The sequence below is a fragment of the Euphorbia lathyris genome, chromosome 7, assembly GCF_963576675.1.
Source record: "Euphorbia lathyris chromosome 7, ddEupLath1.1, whole genome shotgun sequence".
NCBI lineage: Eukaryota > Viridiplantae > Streptophyta > Magnoliopsida > Malpighiales > Euphorbiaceae > Euphorbia > Euphorbia lathyris.
The window spans coordinates 78,249,075-78,273,032 of record NC_088916.1 but is presented as its reverse complement, the minus strand read 5'-3'; the positions used below and the strand labels follow the sequence as shown (position 1 = coordinate 78,273,032).

The 23,958-nt window shown below is 32.1% G+C and overlaps 1 protein-coding gene across 1 annotated transcript; it reads left to right on the top strand.

Moving 5' to 3' along the window:
* Positions 1–14,238: 14,238 nt before the first annotated feature.
* On the top strand, positions 14,239–21,472 carry LOC136235787 (O-fucosyltransferase 16). Its single transcript, XM_066025815.1, has 10 exons — positions 14,239–14,638; positions 14,739–14,789; positions 14,911–15,001; positions 15,239–15,315; positions 17,117–17,205; positions 17,340–17,523; positions 18,638–18,819; positions 19,454–19,556; positions 20,210–20,541; positions 20,630–21,472. Exons 1-10 carry the CDS (start codon positions 14,471–14,473, stop codon positions 21,063–21,065), a joined length of 1,713 nt encoding a protein of 570 aa, XP_065881887.1. The 5' UTR covers positions 14,239–14,470; the 3' UTR covers positions 21,066–21,472.
* The last annotated feature ends 2,486 nt before the right edge of the window (positions 21,473–23,958 follow it).

The following is a 23,958-nucleotide window of genomic DNA, read 5'->3' as shown; positions in this document are numbered from 1 at the left end:
TACTGTTTTATATTATATATAGATATAGATGTGCAGAGAATTAGAGAGATTTTAGGGATTAATTTAAATTCTGTAGAGCTCTTAGATATAGTACGGATACAATAATCTTTTTATAGATAAATATATATAATAAAATTAAAATTAATATATTAAATTTTTTATCACTAAAAAAGGAGGAAGTGACACCTCAGTTCCATCGTTACTGTTTTATATTATATATAGATTATAAAATTGGGGTTAAAGGTGCAAAAATACCCCTAACGTTCTGGGTCAGGAGTAATTTTACCTTTAACGTCTATAATGGTATAATTTTATCTCTAACCTTTGTAGCCAAGAGCAATTTTATCCCTAAATTAATAATTTGGGTCAATTTTAGACACTACTAGTTTTTGACCCGTGCGATGCACGATTCATCTTAATATATAAATATTAACAAAAATATAATTAATAATTACAATTAATGATATAAAAAAAGAGGAAGTGACACCTCAGCTCCATCGTTACTGTTTTATATTATATATAGATAGATATGCAAAGAAATAGAGAGATTTTAGGGACTAATTTAAATTATGTAGAACTTTTAGATATAGATATGCAGAGAATTAAAGAGATTTTAGAGATTAATTTAAATTCTGTAGAACTCTTGGATATAGTACGAATAAAATAATCTTTTTATAAATAAATATTATAATATAACTAAAGTTAATATATTATATTTTTTATTATATTTTTTATTAGTAAAAAAGGAGGAAGTGACACCTCAGCTCCATCGTTACTGTTTTATATTATATATAGAATATAGATATGCAGAGAATTAGAGGGATTTTAGGGATTAATTTAAATTATGCAGAACTTTTAGATATAGATATACAGAAAATTAGAGAGATTTTAGGGATTAATTTAAATTATGTAGAACTTTTAGATATAGATATGCAGAGAATTAGAGAGATTTTAAGGATTAATTTAAATTCTGTAGAACTCTTAGATATAGTACAGATAAAATAATCTTTTTATAAATAAATATAATAATATAACTCAAGTTAATATATTATATTTTATATTATATTTTTTATCAGTAAAAAATGAGGGAGTGACACCTCAGCTCCATCGTTACTGTTTTATATTATATATAGATAGATATGCAGAGAATTAGAGAGATTTTAGGGATTAATTTAAATTCTGTAGAACTCTTAGATATAATACGGATAAAATAATCTTTTTATAAAAAAATATAATAATATAACTAAAGTTAATATATTATATTTTTTATCAGTAAAAAAATGAGGAAGTGACACCTCAGCTCCATCGTTACTGTTTTATATTATATATAGATATGCAGAGAATTAGATAGATTAATTATGTAGAACTTTTAGATATAGATATGCAGAGAATTAGAGATATTTTAGGGATTAATTTAAATTATGTATAACTTTTAGATATAGATATGCAGAGAATTAAAGAGATTTTAGGGATTAATTTAAATTTTGTAGATCTCTTAGATATAGTACAGATAAAATAATCTTTTTATAAATAAATATAATAATATAACTAAAGTTAATATATTATATTTTTTATTATATTTTTATCAGTAAAAAAGGAGGAAGTGACACCTCAGCTCCATCGTTACTGTTTTATATTATATATAGATATAGATATGCAGATAATTAGAGAGATTTTAGGGATTAATTTAAATTTTGTAGAACTCTTAGATATAGATATGCAGAGAATTAGAGAGATTTTAGGGATTAATTTAAATTATGTAGAACTCTTAGATATAGTACGGATAAAGTAATCTTTTTATAAATAAATATAATAATATAACTAAAATTAATATATTATATTTTTTATTATATTTTTTATCAGTAAAAAAGGAGGAAGTGACACCTCAGCTCTATCGTTACTGTTTTATATTATATATAGATATAGATATGCAGAGAATTAGAGAGATTTTAGGGAGTAATTTAAATTATGTAGAACTTTTAGATATAGATATGGAGGGAATTAGAGATATTTTAGGGATTAATTTAAATTATGTATAACTTTTAGATATAGATATGCAGAGAATTAGAGAGATTTTAGGGATTAATTTAAATTATGTAGAGAATTAGAGAGATGTAGATATGCAGAGAATTAGAGAGATTTTAGGGACTAATTTAAATTATGTAGAACGTTTAGATATAGATATGCAGAGAATTAGAAAGATTTTAGGAATTAATTTAAATTCTGTAGAACTCTTAGATATAGTACGGATAAAATAATCTTTTTATAAATAAATATAATAATATAACTAAAGTTAATATATTATATTTTTTATCAGTAAAAAATGAGGAAGTGACACCTCAGTTCCGTCGTTACTGTTTTATATTATATATAGATTCTGTAGAACTCTTAGATATAGTACGGATAAAATAATCTTTTTATAAATAAATATAATAATATAACTAAAGTTAATATATTATATTTTTTATTATATTTTTTATCAGTAAAAAATGAGGAAGTGACACATCAGCTCCGTCGTTACTGTTTTATATTATATATAGATATGCAGAGAATTGAAGAGATTTTAGGGACTAATTTAAATTATGTAGAACTTTTAGATATAGATATGTAGAGAATTAGAGATATTTTAGGGATTAATTTAAATTATGTATAATTTTTAGATATAGATATGCAGAGAATTAGAGAGATTTTAGGGATTAATTTAAATTATGTAGAACTCTTAGATATAGTACGGATAAAATAATCTTTTTATAAATAAATATAATAATATAATTAAAGTTAATATATTATATTTTTTATTATATTTTTTATCAGTAAAAAAGGAGAAAGTGACACCTCAGCTCCATCGTTACTGTTTTATATTATATATATATAGATATGTAGAGAATTAGAGGGATTTTAGGGATTAATTTAAATTATGTAGAACTTTTAGATATAGATATGCAGAGACTTAGAGAGATTTTAGGGATTAATTTAAATCATGTAGAACTTTTAGATATAGATATGCAGAGAATTAGAGAGATTTTAGGGATTAATTTAAATTCTGTAGATCTCTTAGATATAGTACGAATAAGATAATCTTTTTATAAATAAATATAATAATATAACTAAAGTTAATATATTATATTTTATATTATATTTTTTATCAGTAAAAAAGGAGGAAGTGACACCTCAGCTCCATCGTTACTGTTTTATATTATATATAGATTATAAAACACAAATATTTTTGTTCTTTATTTTGCATTTATTTTGCATCAATTGCATATCCATCGTTCTAAAAAATGATTTCTTTTTTTTGTAATTTAAAAATAGATTTGAAGATTAATATTTATAAATTCGGTGATTTTTTTGATTTTTTTTTTGTCTAATTCGTTTAAAAAATAATATTTTTTTTTATTTTCTTCACCCCAACATATGTTTGTGATTTGTTACTGATAAAATAATGTATGTGTGAAGTGTAGATGATAAGATTCATAACCGAGAAGACAGTTTGATCAATTATTTTTATATTGACTCAATTTATCAACGTTATAGGTAAAATTGCTCTAGGCTACAAACGTTAGGGGTAAAATTGCAACATTTTAGACGTTAGAGGTAAAATTGCTCCTGTCCCAAAACGTTAGGGGTATTTTTGCACCTTAACCCTAAAATTGGGCAATTGAGAGGTTGTATTATATATTTAGACTCGATATCTCTTATCAAATTAGGTACTTTTAAAGTTAACTTTTCTGAAATATCATTAGTATATATACTATCACTTAACATATTTTGTGCATAACTTAATTTGTGTGGTGACAATTGCGGAGCGATTTTGTGCAATTTTGGTGCGGTTTTTGCTACATTTTTTGTACGGTTTTTTTATGCGATTTTAGAGTTTAGTTTTTCTACTAATTTAAGACATTATTAGGGTTAGAGTTACGTTAAAAACTTATAAAAAAACTTATAGGAAACCTATTTGGAATGTATTTGTGTGTTTGAATGTTAGAAATCTTCTTATTCCAGCAGAAATATAAAATCGCATTCATGAAAACTCCGCAGTGGAAGTAACTCCGAAGTAAATATAAGTAATTTGAATTTCCTCCGTAATTGCTTCCACTGTGGAGACAATTGTCTTCGTTGTTTTATCATCTATTTTGCAGTTGCTTCAACTGCGAAGTATTTTAAGCCTATTTTGTTTCACGATGCAAAAGAGTATATAATTGCGAAGTTGTTTTATTTTCATGTTTCCCTTATGCCTTCTTTCCGACCTTTGCAATTGAGTCGCACCAAAATTGCAGTAAAAATTGCACCCAAAACGCAGTAAAAATCGCACCAAAATCGCTCTGTAGTTGTCTCTGCACAAAATATGTTAAGTGATAGTATATATACTAAGCCTTTGTTTGGGAGTTTGGAGGTTAACGGAGGGGAGAGTTAAAGGAGGTAATGGAAAGGGAATGGAAGTGATGGAACGGAAAGTTAACAATTAACCTTGTTTGGGAATTTATAGGATGTAAATGAGGTTAAATGTTTAATCTTGTTTGAGAGTTTAAATATGGAAGGGAAAGAATGTTAAATTTACTCTGCAGAGACAAGAAATTTTAAAAAAGTTTACGTTACTCCCATTAACCCCCAATTTGGAGGTTAGAGTTTGGAGGTTAGAGGAAGTAAACATTTAACCTCATTAACCTCCATTTACTCTTAAAAAATAACTCCCAAACAAGGTTAACTCAATACTTAACCTTCCATTACTCCCATTTAATCCCATTAACCTCCTCCCAAACAAGGGCTAAGGGAATTTCAGAAAAGTTAACTTTGGAAGTATCTAGTTTGGTAACTTGTGTTGTAATTAGTCTAAAGGGATAAAGTGCAAAAATGCCCTTAACATTGACAGCTAGGAGCAATATTATTCCAAACGCCAAAAATAGCACAATAAAGTTCACAACTTAAACCAATTTTGGGCATAATTGATATTTTTATTTACACAGTATTTCGTTTTCTTAATCCATATATCCATCATCTCATTCACTTATCACGTGATTGAATTTTTTTAAAGCAAAAACCTCTTTTTTTCTAATAATAAATCGTTGGAGCTATCATTAGAACTTCATTAAAACCTCAGTTCTCTTGTTTTTCTAATATTATCAGTTCTGATCAGAACTTCATCAAAAGGTTGAACTCATGAAAAAAAAATCGCAAGAATCTGTGGCTCATCAAATATTGTTATAAATTTTCTATAATTTCTTATTGTTTTCTTCCTTCGAGAACGCCATTTTATATTTTTGAAGTTGAACTCTTGGTATTTCCTCTACTTGGTGATTTTGCTTGCCAATTTTTGTTGCACGGCTTTTAGGTATATTTATCATATTATTATGCCAATAAAGAATTTTGATTTTAGTTCATTAAAATTAGGGAAAATTATAAAATTTTGTCAAATGAAATGCGCATTTACATATTTAGACCACTTATCTAATATATTACATCTAAACTATTTATTTGTAACTTTTCCAAAATGCCCCAATCATTTCATCTTCCTCTCTTCCTTTCTCTCGTTTCGTCTTCCTCTCTTCCTTTCTTTTTATTATGCGAACTGAAGCCATTTTTTCATCATCCCGTTTCTTCTTCCTCTTTTTGTTTCTTTTTTTTTGTGTGCGAATCGAATGCATCGTTCTTCTGCGTTTATCATATGTTTATTGTCGATTTCAATGGCAAAAGACGAAAAGAATGTAAGTATCTACTTTATTTCTGCGTTCATCTTCCTCTATTTCTAAAAAATAACTTCGTATAATGAGTTTGCTTCACATTTTGTGAAAGTTGCGAAGCAAACTCATCCACTGAAGTAGTATTTTCTCTAGAAAATAACTTTGCAGAATGAGTTTGCTTCGTATTTTTTGCAAAATGCGAATCAAACTCATATTTGTCAGGTTGTATTTCTCTTCGCAAACATCGCAGTTCGCTTACTGCGAAGCATTTCTTTCATTACTTCCCTAAAATGACGTAATTTTTGTGAAGGTTGAATACAAAGACATCAAATTCAAATATTCGTTTAGCTTGAATACACAGACATCAATCATAGTGAGTGGTGATTGTGATGTGGTGAAGAAAGTGAAGACCAAAATAACTAGAGAGCAAATGTTGTATTTTTGGGTTTAGGGTTTACTATAGTACAGTGGTGCTCATGCCATTGCTGAAAGGCATACCCCTGGTACATTCACTAATCAGCTTCAAACTTCCTTCAATGAGCCTCATATACTTACTGATCCAAGAACTGATCACCAGGGAAGTACTTAGTTTAGGGGTTAGAGTTTGAATTATTGTTGCAACCTTGTTGTAAAATTTGATAATGTTATGTTTTGATGTCGTTTGGCTATATATGTTGTTTACTTGTGTATATTCTAGGTAAATAATAAAAGATAATGCTTCGCAAATATCGCAAACTGCGAAGCCTGAGCAAAATTGCGAAGGGAAATGCTACTTCAGTACATGAATTTGCTTTGCAGTTTTGTGAAACTGTGAGACGTAGCATTTCTCTTCGCAGTTTTGCTCGGGCTTTGTAGTTTGCGAAAAATGCAAAAGTAAAATCATATGCGGAAAGTATTATCCTGGGCAAAACATACAAAATACTAAAAAACGGAGTGTCAAGTTCGCAAGAAGAAAGATTTTACGTATATATGAGTCGATAATTAAAAATGGAGTGCCAAGTTTACAAATGAAGAAAGAAACAAAGAGAGAAAGAAGAAATAGTAAAAAATTTCTAAGTTGTTATATATATATATGAGAGGGCTCTTGTGAGAACCCTTTCTTAGGTGAGAACACTCCTTAGGTGAGAACCACTCAAAACTACGTAGTTTTGAGTGTAAAAATTAATTAAAAAACGCTAATGTTGTTGGTGGGGTTCGAACCTAGCCTCCTCACTTATATTCCACACTCCTTACCATTAAACCATTTGCTTTCCTTGCATGTTATGTTGCGCACTACTTAATATACCAATGCCCTTGTAGCTTCTATTGTTTAATATTTAATGCATGCACTTATTAATATTGATTAAATTTGCATAATAATAAATTATTAATAGAAAAAAAAAAAAATTTGCATAATAATGAATTATTAATAGAAAGAAAATGTCCATAATAATGAATTATTAATAGAAAGAAAATCCAAAAACATGCTCCAATTTCTTATTTATTTAATTCCTTTATATTTTTGTAATTTATGTTATATAAGAAAATATATTTTTTTAAACATACGTTAGAACATATATTTTAACTTTTAAAACACGAACTATGAAGTTTAGAACGTACGACATATTTTTTAGAACATACGTTATGTTTTTTAGAACATGTGTTATGTTTTTTCGAACATGAGTTATAAATTATATTATAGAACAAATGAAAAAACGATCCAGATATCTACTGATTTTTTAGAACATTATACTTAATTAATAGAACACAAACTATATATTTTTTAAAACATACGTTATAACATATATTTTAACTTTTAAAACACGAACTATGAAGTTAGAACGTACGACATATTTTTTAGAACATACGTTATGTTTTTTAGAACACGTGTTATGTTTTTTCGAACATGAGTTATAAATTATATTATAGAACAAGTGAAAAAATGATCCAGATATCTACTGCTTTTTTTAGAAAATTATACTTAATTTTTGGAACACAAACTATAAACTTTAGAACATATGTTATGTTTTTTAGAACATACGTTATGTTATTTAGAATGTGAGTTTTTTTTTGAACAAAAAAATGGCCCATATATTTACTATTTTTTTTAAAACATTATCTTAATTTTTAGAACACAAATTATAAAGTTTAGAACATATGTAACAATATTTAGAACATCGTCCTTAACAATTTAAAACATAAATTACAAAAATATAGAGGAATTAAATAAATAAGAAATTAGAGCATGTTCTTGGTTTTTTTTTCTATTAATAATTAATTATTATGCACATTTGTTTTTTTCTATTAATAATTATTATGTGAATTTAACCAATATTAATAAGTGTATGCATCAAATATTAAACAATAGAAGCTACAAGGGCATTTGTATATTAATCAGCGCGCGGCAGTATACCTAAGAGAAACAAATGGCTTAGTGGTAAGTAGTGTGGGTTGTAAGTGAGGAGGCTAGGGTTCGAACCCCAGCAGCAACATTAGCGTTTTTTAATTAATTTTTACACCCAAAACTACGTAGTTTTGAGTGGTTCTCACCTAAGGAGTGTTCTGGGAAAGTAATAATGCGTTGGGTAATTGGTCTAAATATATAAATGAACCTCCAATTTGATTCAGTTTTATAATTTTCCCTTAAAATTATAGGTTTGTGGTGATTAAAAATTTATGGGTTTGTAATTTTGAATTTGTGGGTTTTGATTTTTTTACGAGTTTTATGGTTTGAAGGAATATCATCTCCTATCTTCTTTGATTGATTTTGTTTCCTTCAGTTAGACCTGTCCACGGGTCCGGGTACCCGCCCGGCCCGCCCAGGCCCGTGTCCCTTGGACCGGGCTTGGACAATAAAAATTGTTCATCGGCCCAGCTTGGTCCAGGCCCGCCAAAGCCCGCTTATTTTTTGGACGGGCTTGGGATTAATAAAAATAACACGGGCCGGCCCAGCCCGGCCCGCTTATTAATATTAATTAATAAATATATATTTATATATTAAATATCTATTTTTGAGTATAATATTTATTTTTTTTATAATTAACAATTATATATATATATATATATATATATATATATATAGGTGGGCTTATATGGGTTGGGCTCGGGATTTGATTTTTAAGCCCGAGCCCAGCCCGACCCGAGCCTGCCTAAATTAATTGTGGGCTGGGCTGGGCTTGGACTGAGCATTTTTACTTAAAAACCCGACTGGTCCGGCCCGAGCCCGGCCCAGCCCGGCCATGGACAGGTCTACCTTCAGTAATCACATATATCTTTGCATTTGAATTTCAGATCCAACCAAAACAATGGCATGGGAAATGGAGGAGAATGGGAATTCTGTGGTTTTGCAAAATCAGATTCCTTTTCTCTTCTTGTCAATGAAATTGTTTTATGGATTTGTGAGATTTATTTATGAAGTTAGGTTTTTTAATTTCTATTAATCAATTTAGATTTCTAGGTTCTTTTTGTAAAGAGATTTGTTTATATTTAGGGGTTTATGTTTGGATGAGACATGATGAAGGTAATTATGGAAGAAAAATAAGGGTGTGAATTGTTTTAAAATTTTACAAGGACTGTTTTGATATATTTATATATTAAAATTTTCAATCAAGTGACAAGTGAATGAGATGGTATGGATTGAGAAAATGGAATAGTTAACTGTGTAAATAAATATGTTAGCGATGTCCAAAATTGGTCCAAGTTGTGAACCTTAGGTCCTTAATTGTGTTATTTTTTTATGTTAGGGATAATATTTCTATTTTTGGTGCTTCTATTGTTGAAACGCATGTTGTGTCTAATATTCTAACAGATTATGGAGCAACTTTTGGATAGATTATCAATTTGAATAAGTTTGGGATTTTCTTCAATTCTAATGTTATAGGACTGCTCTTCGTTTGGATATTTGTGATCTATTGAGGATGCATTTGTCGTTGGACACTGGTAGATACTTGGGTCTTCTTTCTCTTATTGGGGGATCCAAGCGGCGTATCTTCATGTTTCTTATTGACAAACTTAGAAAGAGGCTTAATAGTTGGGTGTTTCGGTTCTTGTATAGTGTCGGGAAGGTAGTGTTACTTAAATCTATTGCTCAAGCTTTGCCTACTTTTTTGTATGAGTACTTTTCTCATGTCCTGTTCTATTTGTGATGAGCTATAGAAAATGATAAACTCCTTTTGGTGGGGTACGAAAAATGATGGTAGCATAAACATTCATTGGTTTGATTGGTCTAACTTGTGTCATGATAAAGATAGAAGGGGCTTAGATTCCTGACCTCCACTTATTTAATACATTCATTGGTTTGATTGGTCTAACTTGTGTTGTGATAAAGATAGAGGGGGCTTGGATTCCTGACCTCCACTTATTTAATCTTTCCCTTCTCGGTAAGCAAGGTTGGAAATTCATCTCAAATCTACATACTTTGGTTAGTAGATTGTTCAAAGAAATTTTTTCCCTGCAATACTTTCCTTTCTTCCAGTTTGGGCACCAGTCCTAATTTTATTTGGAGAAGTGTGTGGAGTTCTAGATATGTTCTTAGCCTTGGTTTATGGTGGAATTTAGGGGATGGTAGTTCTATTCATGTTTGGCATGATCCTTGGATCTGAAAGCATACTAATTTTTATGTTAGTATCATTTGTCCAAATGATTTGGAAGTAGTGATGGTGTCTGATCTTTTTTTGCAAGGTATGAAAGTTTGGGATCAAGAAAAGGTGGCCTCTTAGTTTAATGAAGTTGATTATGTTTTAGTTTGCAATATAGTGGTCCCTCATGGTATTTCAAATGATAATATAGTATGACATTTCACAAAAAAAATGGTTTCTACTCCTCTAATTCGGGTTATAAAGCACTGGATAGATTCATGTATGTTGGTAACTCGATTGGTGGCTTGAACAAAATTTGGACTCTAAAGCTTCCACCAAAGATTATTATGTTTTTATCGAGATTATGCTCCCGTTGTCTTCCTCTTTGGTCCCAATTGCAGGCTCGTCCTATTACAATTCATAACGACTGTTTAATCTGTCCGAATGATATAGAATACATTTAGCATCTCTTCGTGGCTTGCTCATTTGCCTCAAGTTGTTGGAATGCTGAATGTTTATGTCAATCGATTGGGGATTTTGATAATGATGTTGATTGGTTCCATGATCTCTGTCAAAGGGCAAACGAAGAAGAAATAAACAAAGCATGTATGGTTCTTTATATTATATGGCGTCAACGCAATAATCGTCTTTGGGACAATCAATGCAACTCGCCTATGAATAGTTCCGTGTTATTCGATCTTTCTGCCTTGATTGGGCACCTTGTCAAGTTTGCAACATCGACAACCGATCTGTAAATTCTGACACAGTGATTCGCTGGAAGTTCCCTCAAACTGGTTTCGTCAAATGTAATGTCGACGGCGTGATTTTCAGGCAACAGAATATGTGTGGAGCAGGAGCAGTCATTCATGGTGATGGTGGTCATTTTATTGCTTGTAAAAGTATGAAGATGGTTGGTATTTTTGAGGTAAAAATAATGAAAGTGTTGGGTCTCAGGATGGGTTTGGAATGGGTTGTTTATCTGAATTAAAAATTTAAGATGGATGCAAAGTTTATCATTGATGGAATTAATTTCCATGCAATTGATATCACAGAATTCATCAGTCTTCTTCAGGACTGCAAACATATTCTTGCAGATCACAAAGACTTCTAAGTGTCTTCTGTCCCTAGATTAAGGAATGGAGTTGCTCACTTAGTTGCAAGACATGCTCTATGCTAATTCTTTTGTTTCTTTCTTTGTTCCTCATTGGTTAGATGATATAATTTTGGGAAAATTACAAAACTAGGTCAAATGGGAGGCCCATTTACATATTTAACCCATTTACTCAACCAATTACATATCTAGACTCATTTTGTGTGACTTTCCCGTAATACCCCTACCCTTCCCACTTCCCCTCACTCTATCGGTTTCTCTCCCCTGTTCTCCTTGGTGCGCGAAAACGGTTTGGCTCCTCCATTAATGATTTGAAGACTTTTGATCTTCCTATTTGCCTTTAAATTGCATGAAATCTGCACCATATTTCCAAATCACAATGAAGTTCTCTTTTCATCTCTTGATTCTGCAACTTCCTCACCCTAGAAAACGAAGCCATGGTTCTTCATCTTTCTGTTCGTTAATTGGTTTCTTTCTTCTTGTTACCATTCCAGAAATGGTTATTCTACGTTATTTCCGTCGTTCTTCCCAGTTTATCATACTGTTAGGAGCGAAAAATGTAAGTATCTGCTGTTTTTCCTGCGTTTTCCATGAATTCACTTCGCGTAGTCGATGAATTCGCGGAGATCTGCGAAGAGAACGAGCCTGAAACTTGATGATCTACTTCGCGAATCGATGAATTCGCGACATTCTGCGAAGAGAAAGAGTCTGAAACGTATGGATCTACCTCGCGAATCTATTAGTTCCCGAAGTCTGCGAATAGATCCTTACGTTTCAGACCTCGCAGACTTCGCGAAAGCATCGATATGCGACGTAGATAGTCACATTTCAGACCTCGCAGACTTCGCGAAAGAATCGTTATGCGAAGTAAAATCACCTCTTCCCATGCACATTTACATTCGCATGCTTCGCTAATTTTCATTTCGCGAATCCAAAATCGTCATTTTTCATAACTAACACGGTTAATTTTTTCTGTAGATGGTTGAATACGTAACATCCCTTTCTGGAAGGCGGCGTACTGGGCTGCAGGGAAGATGATTTTCCTTCCTGTATAGGGATGAACTTCCCCAAGATTGACACATTCACTCCTGAAATGATTCGTTAGGAGAGATTGTGTCAATCTCGGGGTGCACCATGGGACACGTCCATCCTATGGTGCCAATCTTCAAAGTGGACCTAACTTAATCCGGTGCCAATTTTAAAGCGGATGAGTAATCTTCGTTTCAAAATTGGTACCGGATTAGTTATTGTGGCAATCTTGTTGTAAATTTTGATAATGTTATGATTTGAATGTTGTTATTGTGGCAATCTTTTTGTAAATTTTGATAATGTTATGATTTGAATGTTGTTATTGTGGCAATCTTTTTGTAAATTTTGATAATGTTATGATTTGAATGTTAGAATCCGTTGTTGTTTGCCCTTTTTTGTTATATACTACTTCGCGAATTAGCTTCAAAACACATCCAGGCTTCGCATATGCGAACTAAATTCATCAAGCAAACCCAAACATTTACTTCGCAGACTTCGCATAGTATGGAATATGCAAAGTCAGACGGGATGGGGCGAGCCGCGCGTAAATATTGGGGGTATTTTTGAAAAGTCACACAAAATGAGTCTAGATATGTAATAGGTTGAGTAAATGGGTTAAATATGTAAATGAGCCTCCCATTTGACTTAGTTTTGTAATTTTCCCTATAATTTTTTCAGGGTACTCATCTTTCTGTTTAATGAAGTTGCTTCTGTTAAAGAAAAAGGTAGGGAAAGATGAGAATGCATATCTTAATGCATTAATTAAGATTATGTAAAGAGAAATATGTAGGGGAAAAATGAAGAAAAATATATTAACGTATTAATTACATAATTTAAAGAAAATTATTAATTGGAGAATGAAAAATAAGTATTTAAGACATTTGTTTAAAATATATATATATATATATATATATATATAATTTTTTTTTTTAAAATAACTCGTCATCATTTAACTTGCATGCACTCTTATAAAAAAACTATGTACACGGATATATAATAGATAGATTAAAAAAAAGTTCTTTTTATTATTTAAATTATTACTCATTTTATCAATAAACTTGTTTGGAAGATTCGATGTGATAGTCAGATAACTGTTAAATCGGTCAGTTTAAAATTTCTGTTGTGTCAAGATAAAATTGAACTTTTTTTACAACATTAAAAGCAAAATTACACTATTTTAAATATTAGAGATAAATTTATACTTTCTAAATGTGGTTTTCGAATCCGATGCTAAACAAGTGATTGATGCAATAAATTCTAGTTCCGTTGATGATTCTGAATTTGAGAATAGAATTATTCAAATACGATCAATTCTAACATCAAAAGACTCTTACTCAGTCAAATGGATACGGCGGCAAGCGAATGGGAACAGTCTTCTCGTTTATCCACGTGCCCTTCATTTTTTACTTTATTACCGAGTTCTGTTTCTGATTTATTGTTATAATTTCGCCATGATCTGGCTCATTAATGCATTGCTTTTTTTATTATTATTCAAAAAAACGTTAGCATCAAATTGACATTATCTTATAAAATTCAATAATTTTATTAAAATGAAATGAAAATCAATGATACTCCAAAATTTCAACAAACCGGTATGTAAATTTTATCCTATTACACACAAATGCATCCAAATTGTATGCTATTTATATAAAATCAATGGAAGGTCAAAAACTGTTTGAATCTAGTCCAACAATTTATTTCATGTTCAACAATAATTTGATTTTTGAATTTAAAAATTCAATTATTAAAGAGACCGGAGAAACAGAATAGAGAGAGGAAGAAAATAATTTACAGCGGTCATTCACAAATATCCACCGCAGTTATTTTTGTTTTCACTTTTTATTCTTCTCCTCTTCTTTTATTATTTTTTTATCTTGGCGGTGGCCGTAGTATTCCTCCACTCCTTCCTTTCCTCTCTCCGCCAAAACACATCGCAGGCCATTTCGCTTCCGTGCCGCGACTATGGTGTCTATCTCCGCCGCTTCGCTTCCTTCTTCCTCTGGCCAATGCCGGCCGTTATAGCTGAAGCAGATCGAGTTTTGCTCAAAGTCTTGTATATTTCTACCTAGCGGACGTTTTTGTTTTTTTGGTTGTAGATGGCTTTGCATAGGAGGCGTCACCACTATTACAGCCGTCTCCGGGCTATGCTTCCTTTCATTTCTGCGGTCTCCGGAGTTCTTCTCATTTTCCTTGGTCTCATCTCAATTCTCGCTCCTTCTCCTATTGTTTCCGATCAATTTCACCGCCCTCGCGAAGCCTATACGGTATTCACAATCTATTTATTTCGCTCTTTCTGCATTTTCGTAAATTTCTAAGTTATTAAACCTGGATGTTGGAATTCTGATAGTGTTCTTTTTTGTTCAGACAAATGCCGAAGGTGATGTTATGGCAGGAGAATCAGTATTCCGTGTGCCGGTAGGGATTTCGTTTTTCTTACATTGCTGTTGAAGGAGTTTATGCCTTGAGCCATTTTTTTGCCCCGTTTTCCCCAAGTCATGACCTATTTGATGTGATTTATCTATTTATTTTGGATTAGAGAGGTGGCGGGAGATCGGATCGGGATATTTGGACCTCAAGAAATTCCAAATTCTATTATGGATGCAGTAATGCCAGCAGTAGTTTTGAAAGTAATCCTGAATCTCTCTTTGAATTTTCTTTTTTAGAGAGTTCTAGAATGGTCAATTTTACTATTTATGTTCCAAGTTATGTTATTTAGGTGTTGCATCCGGTACATCCTGCTTGGAGCGGTTATACTAGAGCAGTTTGAAAGCATCATTTGAGTTGATTGTCTAGATGCTGATTATTTTTATTTGCTTTGCAATTGAATCACTTTTTTGAGCTGAAATTGGTTAATCATGCTCCAGGTGCTGACAAGATTACCCAACATGATCGGTATTTGCTGATTGCTACTAGTGGAGGCCTGAATCAGCAAAGGACTGGGGTACGTTTCTGAGACATTTTCTACAACCTTTTGTTATCACAGTATGTGAAATCAGCATTCAGATATCTGCTTATTGTTGCTAGTAGTTGCTATTGCTTGATTTTTACTTGTCTGAATTTTTTCTAATACTCTTAGCTTGGTGTACATGTCATGGTACCTCAATGTGGCTGTCCCTTTACCAGTTCCACTGTTGCTAAAGGTTCAAGTTATTTGGTTGATTTAGTAATAAATGATGCACTCTAATCTAGAAAAGTACAGAAATCAAGAAAATTTATTTATAACTAGAAAAATAACCTGTTATTATTTTAGAGATTTCTGGGGTTAGAATGATATTGCGTTCGCTTAGAGCTGATGAAAAACCTGTAGTTTTTTTGCTTAAGGACCAAGCTGTCTCTGTTAGAATATTGGTCAGCTCTCTATAACTTGACATTATGCAACAATGATGCTCATATAGTCATATGTCAACTGGAAATGGCGGAAAGTTGTTCCATTGCATTAAAAAATCTTATGGTTGTAGCTGAAGCCAACTCAACACAGATGTACATCCAATTGACATTGTTCACTTTGACATTCTTTGCTGCATTCATCTCCTTGCCATCTCAACATTTAACGTTCTATGCTGTATGTATGGCTTTGTGTTGTTGAGGTGCTGAGATGTGTAAAAATGAAACAAATGCTGATCGACTTAAATCAATAATATCAGGTCCTTATTTTTTTGCTTTGATATTTTTTATTCTTCCAGATGGATGTAATTATTTCAGGATACGATGTTGAAGTTCTCCATTATCTTTTGCTATGGTACTTCTGGAATATGATTTTTGTCTACATTTGCGGTTTCTATTCATAATATAAATGAGCATCTTTCCTAAGAAACAGTAGAGGTGATTGCATGTATTGATATGGATTGGCAGTCCTTGACAGTTTCCTTCTAAAATTCACATGTATTTTTTTTTATTAGAATTGTTTTCATGTCGGTTAGGTGCCAACTAAAATGCATATGTAAATATGCCAGATTTTTGTTAGTGCCTCCACTAAACTAGAAAGCCTCATCATTACCCCCTTCTAACTCTTTGTTAACTCATTATTATGGTACATCATCCCATTTTTGTATTTGATTGCGCTTATTAAGACTTATGATTAAAACTTCAAATGGCTGTCTTAGCCTAATGTATGGCTAAAGAACTAACTATAATTTGTTTTTTTCTTTTATAAAAAAATTGATGTCCCACACATTAAAGCAACCTATCTGAACTTTTTATCTTTCATTTTCCCGTTTTACCACCTGTTCGGAAGGCAAAAATAATTTCTTCTCTCCCAGTGCTTTGTACAACTGAAATGAAGAAAAGCATAATATGTTATTTTTGTTTTAATCTTTTTTTTTTTTTTCTACATTTTCTCTCTTTTTGGCTATTTAAGTTTAAGATTCTTTGCTTTTTTTCTAATTTGTAACTTAATTCTTATGTAATTGTTGAACATTAATTGCACTTGATAATTTAGTTATCTTTTTATGATTAAAAAAGGTGAATCTCAATCTTGACATAGTCAATAGTTATTTTCAAAGTTAAAAGAGCAAGTTATAGAATGTGGATGGTTGAGAATTGTAATTGGATTTGCCCCTGCTTGTGATTAATGGTAAAGCAGTTCATTTCAAGGATGCTATTGTGATATTATGACAGATTTATGATTTTTCATTTATTAGGACGGTTAACTCATGTTTTCCTGTTGCTGTGCTCCATTTTATTGCAAGCCATTGGTTTGATTTGTCAATATATGCTTTAAGACTTTATTGAACCCTTCACAGATCACTGATGCTGTTGTTGCTGCCCGTATCTTGAATGCTACTCTTGTTGTTCCAAATCTGGACACAAAATCCTTTTGGAGGGACGCGAGGTTAGTTATGAAATAATGCTGTCAGAGTGTTTGAAAGTAGGTTTGGAGTTTTTTGCGACTGCTTAAATTATCATATATTTGTATTTCTTAATCGCTACAATGCAATTTAACTGCTGTCATTTTTTTTTGTGCAGTAATTTTGCAGAGATCTTTGATGTTGATTGGTTCATATCTTTTCTATCAAATGATGTCAAGATCATAAAAAATCTGCCAACAAAGGGAGGGAAACCATGGACTTATCGTAACATGCGTGTTCCTAGGAAGTGTAGCGAGAAATGTTATCGGAATCGTGTGCTACCAGTTCTTTTGAAAAGGCATGTAAGTTTCAGTTATCCTTCTCAATTTTTTATATGGTAAACTTTGACAGTATTTTATTAAATTGCATGACATTTCATGTTCATGTCATATGCCAGATTCCTACTACTTAAATATAATATAATTATTACCTCAAACAATGAAAATTGAAATATTAAATTCTTGAAATATCCAAGCTGGTCATATGAATTTTTTAATATAACTTTTGTGATGTAGTTGCTTCAATTTCATACCCAACCAATAATTTTAACATATTATACTTTATCTTGAGGAATTCATTATCTTAATATGGTTTTCAATGGAAATAGTTTTTATTTGAGTATTTCATACTTATAGACCATAGAGATTTCTCAAGGTTTCTGAAATCAATACTATGAAGATACAGAAAAACGTTTTTGAAGTTCCGAAGTGTTTCCCACAGTTTTTTGAAGGTTTCAGTTTCCACAATGGTCTTACATGTGGGAATGTTGCCTTCTTAAAAGCATAAATCTATGTCGGTCTGATCATTGATGGGATCAGAGATGGATAAATGGGCAAGTGGTGATCACAGCACATAACTATGACCAGATTTGACAATTGCCAATAATGGAATGTCTAGGAAGTGATAGAAAATGGTTTGACATGGTGAAGTTTGATTTTGAAACAAGTGACAGAAATTGCTTTTGATTAAATTGCAAATTCATGATTTTTGACAAAGGATAGATCAAAGTCTTTTTAGATAAATGTATCAGATGGTAGAACCAATCTTTTCTTTTTTGGTAGAGTTCTTGGATGTAGGGATTGGGATTGGAGCCCAAGTTTCCCACGTACCTCACTAGGAAGTGTACCATTTGGACTATGTGCGGTTGGAACTATTGTAGATCTTATTAGATTCTGTACTGGCAATATCTTTTATATGTTAATAGAAATATTCTCGTTTTGGCTGTTAGATTGCATAAATTGTAAAAGAAATTCTTGATAAATTCTAAATATTTTTTATTGGTTGCTTCTGTTATATATACGTTATCTTCTTGCGTTTCACTCTATTCTATTGTAGATGAAGTGCTGTACTTTGTCCTCTGCTGAAAAAGACTTCCAATATTTTAAAACTGACACTGTGAGACTTTGTTCATGACAGGCTATTCAGCTCACTAAATTCGATTACAGGCTTGCAAACAAGTTAGGTACACAGTTACAGAAGTTAAGATGTAGGGTTAACTACCATGCTTTGAAGTTTACCGATCCTATTCGAGAAATGGGAAAGACATTAGTACAGAGGATGAGGATGAAAAGCAAGCACTTCATTTCCTTACACCTGAGGTATTTTGGTTTTTAATGGAGCTGTGATATTTCGTGGTTACCATTACAATGTAATTGCAGTACATGGTTACCTTGGTCTATGCATATTATATTTGCCCCAGTCCTCGGACATTATGTTTGTCCGCATATATGACAACTAACTCTTGACACAATACTTTGTGTGTATCACATTTGAGCTATATGTTTGACTTTCTACTTTATCTTTACCAACTGAATTAAGAAAACCTGTCTATTGATTGAAAAACATACCCTCCATTCATTTTTATAAACTTCTAGATTCCCTAGCTTTGTAGTTGCGGGCACTTCTGCCACAAAGCAATTGAAAATGAAATAATGCTTATGCATAAAGACTGTTCTACTACAGACTTGTGACCCTTTAATTGTTTCAGAGAATGTACATCTCTGTCTCAGAGGATGTGGGCAGTTGAACCTGCATAAAACGCTCTTATTTTGCAGTTCACGTGTGAGGTGCAAACGAAATCATTACGATTGAAATCTATGCATGAACATAAAGGACAGTTTTGTTCATCACATTCTAATTACAACCAATGATTTTTACATTCAAGAAGCCAAGCATTTTTGTTGCAATATTCACTATTTGTTTCTTAATGCCACTAATAGTCTCTTCCCACAGGTTTGAACCTGATATGTTGGCTTTCTCAGGATGCTACTATGGTGGCGGTGACCGGGAAAGGGAAGAATTGGCTGCCATACGAAGGAGGTGGAAAAATTTACATGTAAGGTTCTAGTGATTTGCTTTTGTGTCGTTTATCATGTTGCTATGGAACCAATTGAACTAAAAGCTTAAGCTGCCAATTCATATTAATACCTGACACATCCCCGCACGCTAATGCCACTGTGCTTGAAGCATGCACAACACAAACCCATATTACTATGTTCTGGAATTTAATCAACAAATGAGGTTGTCAGGATTTGAACTAAAAGCTTAAGCTGATAGTTAAGGCTCAATTCGTATTAATATTTGACGCATATAAACAATAAATACTTAATTTTTAGAGATAAAAGAATGAAATCTGAACATTTAGTTCAACTATGATTGATATCATTAGCGATAAGTTCAGATATTAAACATGAGAATTTTTCTGTTTCTCAATCAAGTTTTTGATTGAATTTGGGGAAGATTGAATTCGCATCTGTTAGTTTTAGCTGGTTTGGTTATCTTTGTTCACTCTAGAATATCAACTGAAGCATGTACCGGGCTGTCAAAACGGGCTGTCGTATCATAATCATGCTTTATGATGTATCTTACACGATTATATATGATATAAATATAACAAAAATGATAATCATGTGCAATTTATTTTGTAAATTGTGTTATCGTCGCAGAAATCGACAGCCCTACTGGGATTTACTTTTTAATAATTTACAGGCATCGAACCCTGATAAGGGAAGGAGGCAGGGAAGATGCCCCCTCACCCCCAAGGAAGTTGGTCTCATGTTGAGAGCACTGGGTTACGGTAGTGATGTACACATATATGTGGCCTCTGGAGAAGTATATCGAGCAGAAGAATCATTAGCTCCCCTGAAAGCTTTATTCCCAAACTTCCACACAAAAGAAACTATAACCAACAAGGAGGAGTTGAAACCATTTTCTTCATTTTCTTCCCGAATGGCTGCGCTTGATTTTATTGTTTGTGACGAAAGTGATGTGTTCGTTACCAACAATAACGGTAATATGGCTAGAATATTAGCTGGACGGAGGTAATTTAATCTCTATTCTCTTTTTTTATTCATCCGTTAGGTGTATTCTGCCACCAGTGACTAATTTAATTGTCTCCTCTAACTGTAGGAAATATTTTGGACATAAACCTACCATTCGTCCAAATGCTAAAAAGCTCTATCGATTGTTCTCGAATGAAGGTAACATGACATGGGAAGCATTTACGTCTAAAGTTCTTAGTTTTCAGCGGGGCTTCATGGGGGAGCCAAAGGAGGTCAGGCCAGGGAGGGGAGAGTTTCATGAGAACCCTCAAACGTGCATATGTGAAGATCCCGAGGGCAGGGTAAATAAAAACATGGAACCTAGAAAGTTAGGAAAGGGGTTCAATGCAACCGTAGAACATGGCACGAACAATGATTTGAATTCAGATGATGACCTAGATATACCTGATCCTGATGATGATGGAGAGACTCCTCAAGAGGAAGATTCCTTCTATAACAACGGTTTGGATTACGACGGATTTAACTCAGATGAACCTGAACTAGAGGAGATAGTTTCAGACTGAGTGAATTCAGTGGGCTAATGCCAATCCTTTCTGAAATTCCATTCCTCACGTCAACCTCTGACCGAACTCCAAAATGTCCGTGTTCTTTAACTTCCTGTATATGACATACATTCCTAGACAAGAAAAGGTTCTCCCTTCAAACTAGGGAGAGCTTATGTGGCGTGATCGTTGAGGATGGATACTTTTCGAGCCTTCCGTCTCTTTTGCTGTAAAATTATAAGAAACTGAAATGCGACAGAAGCCGGAGATGAATTTTGGAAAATGAGAACTGTATGTGTAATTGTTTATTGAGATGTTGATTTTGATTAGGCTTATTTTCTTTGTAAATTAAAAATACAAGTATCAGGAGAAAAAGGAGGGGGCAAAAGTTGTACTTAAAGTATATTTATCTTGAGGTAATTTTTTTTTAATCATGTTTTTTCCAATTTTTTAGAGGTATTCACTGCAAAAGATAGTGAATAAAGCTTTCTTATTATTTAATTTTTTTCCTTTGTTTGGGTGGTGGCATTAGTAATCCTGCAAAGCTAGTTTTTTCTTCTTCCTGGATTGCAGGAAACTGTGTATTGTAATAGTGACTGTAAAATAAATCTTTAATTTTGTTATATACTGAGTTAGATATTGTGAATATGTTTTGACTCGAGTATTTGTGTCTATCCAAAGGTTTTTCTCTTTGTAAGAGGTCTACACTTTGATTTTTGTTGAAAGTAAATGCTTAATTATCATATTGTTGAGAATAGGTACATAGTGATTATTTGCTTTAGCTGTTTGTTACTTATTGTTTGTTTGTTGGTATTTAATGTTTTGGTTTTCCAAAAACAGTTTGGGTTTTTAATCCCAACTGAACATTTTTATGGTCTGACGGGATTTTTGTTAGAGGGGGATAAAGGCACGGGGATAGAGATAAAAAAAAAACTAAGACGGGGTGTTTGTTAGAAGGGATAGAGGATGTGGGATAAGGATAAAAAAACACGAGATAAGTTATCCCGTGTGTGTTGGGAGATAGAAGAGTGAGACAGATGAGGGATAAGCCTTTTATCCCTCAAATCTTATACCCAGGAAGGGGTGGTGGAGGTGGGATGAGCTCCTGCGATTTTAATAGGATGGAAAAGTCCATCTTATCCCTCAAATTAACCTTATATAGTTTAAATAAGGTTAAAATAGTAAAATGTATTATTTTATCCATATCCCACATACCAAACATTGAATAATAATTTTGGACTATCATATTTTTATCCTTATCCCAATCATTTATCATTATCACTGTCTCAACCTTTATCCTTATCCCTATCCCAATAGAATGCCAAACGCCCTGAGATGAGTTATCCCGTGTTTGTTTTAGAGATAGGTTAAGAAGATAAGAGAGGGATATGAGTCTTATCCCTCAAATCCTATATCCAGAAGGTAAGATAAACTCATCCTATTTTAATAGGATGGAAAAGTCCATCTTATCCATCAAATTAATATCATGTAGTTTAAATAAGGTTAAAATAGTAAAATGTATTATTTTATCCCTATCCATATCCCTACATACCAAACATTGAATAATAATTCTCGACTATCATATCTTTATTTCTATCCCAACCTTTTATCTTTATTTCTATCCCAACCTTTATCTTTAACCCTATCCTAATAGAATATCAAACGTCCCGTGAGTGTGTATATATGTCGTGGAGGCTGGGTGTGTATTGGGGTGGACTCTATATAAATTTCAATGTTAAAGTTAGCAGTGGAGAGAGAAAATGTAGTGAGAGGAAGTAAGGTTTTATTACTCTTTTCTTCTGTTCCAACTCCATTTTTTTTTGCCTATTTGATCCAAGTAACTAGTATAACAAAAACGTGAAAAATGTGAAAAAAACAATAAAAACGGAAAAAAGTAAAATATGTGAAAAACAAAAAACCCGGTAAGAAATGAAAAAAACGTGAACACAATATGAAATACATGGATTTTTTTTATGAAAAACACAGACAACAAAATATGAGAAAACGAAAAAACATGAAAAATGAAAAAAGGTGAAAAACAAATCGTGAATAAATGTGAAATACGTACCGAAAAAATGTGGAAATCAGTAAAAATATGACTGAAAAATAAAAAAAAAACGTGAAAGAAAAAACATGAAAAACGAAAAAATTGAACAAATGAAAAAAAATAGAAAAACGTGAAAAAAAAGAAACATGAGTTTTGATTTCACATTTTTTTCCATGTTTTCATTTTTTTTTCTGGTTTTTTTGTATGTTTTCTTTGTTTTTTCGTTTTGTTTCACGTTTTTTTTTGTTTTTCCTGTTTAGTTCGTTTTTCACGTTTTTACATTTGTTTTTCATTTTTTCATGTTTTCCAATTTTTGCCATTTATCATAATATGTAAACTTTAGTTAAAAATATAATTATAAATAAATATAATATTATATAATTTAAGTTAGCGATAGGATGATATTTTTCTGCGACATAAACAAGTACCGTAAAGTGTCGTAACTAAACATCGACAAATATTGTTTTTTCTAATATCTTTTTCTTACTTGATGATGAGGCATATGGACTAAACCTCCAAAGCCCATCAACTAAGCACATATACGGATCACGGCCCGATCCAGATCGACCCATCTTAAAAGGACTATATAAAGGACAACCAATCCCATGAAATGAGGTATGGTTTCTCTCTCGTTACTCCTTTATCTATCTAATTTGAACATTAGAGTGTTTCGTAGTCGGAGGCAACGCAGAAAGTCCAACATCTACTTAATATTTTTATAGAAATAAACGAGTCTAAATGGTATAAATAAGTTGACATCCCAACTTAACCTTATACAGATTCATGTAAATGGCAAATGATAAATAGTCATTGTGATCGTAAAGAAAAAGAAAAAATTCTACTGTGAACCAGGATCACTAATGATCC